Source organism: Mus pahari, chromosome 7, assembly GCF_900095145.1.
Source record: "Mus pahari chromosome 7, PAHARI_EIJ_v1.1, whole genome shotgun sequence".
Taxonomy (NCBI): Eukaryota; Metazoa; Chordata; class Mammalia; order Rodentia; family Muridae; genus Mus; species Mus pahari.
In genome coordinates this window covers 1,809,776-1,812,511 of record NC_034596.1, presented here as the reverse complement: position 1 = coordinate 1,812,511, position 2,736 = coordinate 1,809,776, and the positions used below count along the sequence as shown (strand labels likewise).

General features: G+C 56.8%; 1 protein-coding gene across 2 annotated transcripts in view; it reads left to right on the top strand.

Moving 5' to 3' along the window:
• Nucleotides 1-2,736, top strand: part of Mapre3 (microtubule associated protein RP/EB family member 3) — a 43,074-nt gene extending 40,338 nt beyond the window's left edge. Inside the window, exons 4-7 of one of the 2 annotated variants that reach the window (XM_021201818.2) lie at nucleotides 281-482; nucleotides 1,629-1,783; nucleotides 1,870-2,022; nucleotides 2,183-2,736. In XM_021201818.2, coding sequence (XP_021057477.1) covers nucleotides 281-482; nucleotides 1,629-1,783; nucleotides 1,870-2,022; nucleotides 2,183-2,251 — 579 coding nt within the window. In that variant the 3' untranslated portion in view covers nucleotides 2,252-2,736. The remainder of the gene's footprint in view (nucleotides 1-280; nucleotides 483-1,628; nucleotides 1,784-1,869; nucleotides 2,023-2,182) is intronic. The other variant, XM_021201819.2, reaches the window with a different exon arrangement.

Below are 2,736 nucleotides of genomic sequence, written 5' to 3'. Positions count from 1 at the left end.
ATCAGTTTACTATCCTGCCCGTGTGCATCCTGAGCCTCCAGGTCACATACAGGGGAGGTCACCTCCCACACAATATTTTCCCTCGCCTGTAGGGAAGGAATGTCCCTGAGTCCCTGGTGGGGCTGCCAGCCTGCTGGTCTACTTTGGTGCCGTGGGAGGGGGTGCAGGTGGAGAAAGTAGATGATGTTGAGGCCCAGGGACTGACTTTGCTGTGCTCACAGCGGAAGGCAGTCCTACACAGCAGGTGGGTAAAATGGTCTGCTTATGTGGTCTATTTCAGATCATTCCCGTAGAGAAGTTAGTGAAAGGAAAATTCCAAGATAATTTTGAGTTTATACAGTGGTTTAAGAAATTCTTTGACGCAAACTATGATGGAAAGGATTACAACCCTCTGCTGGCGCGGCAGGGCCAGGACGTAGCACCACCTCCTAACCCAGGTGATCAGATCTTCAACAAATCCAAGAAACTCATTGGCACAGCAGGTAACATGCCCAAGCTGGTGGAGGGAGTTTGGGGGGCTGGGCCGGCAGGGCTATCCAGCCAGGAGTGCCCCCTGGGCCACCGGCCCAGCCCTGCCAGCCTGGAGGAGACTGTTATCACGGAGTTCAGATGACATCGCCTGCTGCTTACCTAGATGGGGAATCCCATTTGGGGGAGAGAGGGCGTCAAAAGTTGCTCTAAGAGGAGAGCCACCTGCACCAGTCATGGTAGCAGCTTGCTGAGACCCAGGACGCTGTTGAATAACACAAGCTAGCTTGTTTGCCTCAAGCTGGATGGGGCATGGCTCCTCTATCCAGATCTATTGGGCTGCACGCCTGGAGCCAGTGCCCAAGACCCTTGTGTATGCCTGCCCACTGGATGCCCAAAAGCAGGAGTTTGCCGAGCTTGATCTGCCTTCCTCTATTCCAAAAGCTGGTACCTTGCTGGGTCGGTAGGAGCAATCAGAGAAGCAGTGGGGCCTGTGGTGACAGCAGGATTGTGGCAAGGAGGAAGGGAGCAGCCCCACCCGCATCTGACCCGTCATAGCAGAGCCACCTCCTCTGTTTGCACTGCTGTCCTGCCTGGGCCTGTCCCCACTGAACTGCTTGCTTTGCATTAGAAGCAGCTGCTGTCTAGGGAAGTGCAGTCCTAAAGAGCAAGTGGCCACAGCATGCAGGCTGTGCTAGGGAGGAGCCCTAGTCCTCCTCCAGCCCAGCAGAGGGAAACAGAGCCCAAACTGAGAAGAGCTGGTGGGGNGGGGCTGAGTCTCACTGAGGGTGGCTTTGNCTTCTGCTAGGACAGACTGCATCAACTGCTCTCCTGGGTCTCCTCTGTCAGGACAGAAGACCCTGAACCACCCCTAGCTCCACTTGATCAAATTCAGCATCCCAGTGTCTGTGCCCCTCCCTCAGGCTAGCTTTCTTCAGGTGTCAGTGCTGAGAGCACCTTTCCCTTAGCTTCCTGTGGCACTTATGCTCCCAGGCTTGCCAAAGGGCTGTCCAGTGGCTGTAGTGTCCCGTGCGGCCAAGGCTGGAGGCCTCCCTCCATGTAGATGCTCTTCCTGAGGGAGAGTGCCTGCCTGTTGCATGGTCCTCACACCAGGCTGTCATATGCTGTGTCACTTCATCTGACTCTCGTCCTCCGGACAGTTCCGCAGAGGACGTCCCCCACAGGCCCCAAGAACATGCAGACCTCTGGACGACTCAGCAACGTGGCTCCGCCCTGCATCCTCCGGAAGAATCCCCCCTCAGCCCGAAACGGTGGCCATGAGGCTGATGCCCAGATCCTTGAGCTCAACCAGCAGGTAAGTAGCCTGGGAAAGGGTAGTTGACATGGGGACGAGAGGACCGCAGGAACGTCTGGCATCAACATGTCTTTGTGCCTGCGCAGCTGCTGGACTTGAAGCTGACCGTAGACGGACTTGAGAAAGAACGAGATTTCTATTTCAGCAAATTGCGAGACATCGAGCTGATCTGCCAGGAACATGAAAGCGAGAACAGCCCCGTCATCTCGGGCATCATCGGCATTCTCTATGCCACGGAGGTGAGCCCTCTCTTCGCCTCCCTCCCACTGCTCTGCTAAGACTCGAGAGCAAGCTCCAGCTCCTCAACTGGTGGCCACTCAGCCCGTGTTTCTAGGCTGGGTGTCAACCTGACCCTTCACCTAGGCCAGCTGGCTCACCCTCTCTCTCTCCCTCCACCAGGAGGGATTTGCACCCCCTGAGGAGGATGAGATTGAAGAACACCAACAGGAAGACCAGGACGAGTACTGAGGGAGGCGCCAGCCCTGGCTGACTGCAGCTTCCCTGCCCACCCCCACTCTGCCCACCCCACATTATAGTCCTTTCCTTCCAGCCAGTCAGCCAGCTGGGTGCTTTGTGTCAGTGCCACAGCATTAGGGAGCCGGACAAGTGGGGCTCGGGGGGCGGGGGTTGGGCAGGTGAGAGGACGAGGCCCTGTCTGGGTCCCCTGAGTGGCACTGGCCCAGGGGACGTCCAGGACCCCTGTCCACTCCCCACTCCTATTTATTTCCGTTGTCTCTATGCTGTGTTGGCCGACACTTTCCAGGGTGCCGCTGTCCCCCACAAGCCAGCCACCTGTTCCCTGGCAGCCAGCAGCTGTATATTTGACAAAGTCATTGGTATATTTTTACTTACTGGATTGCCCTTGCACTTTACCTGTTCTTTTCCAGGGCTGACAGCAGGGCTTGGGGTAGGCTCTCTGGCTTGGCTCCCCTTCCCTAGAGCCGAGACTGGGA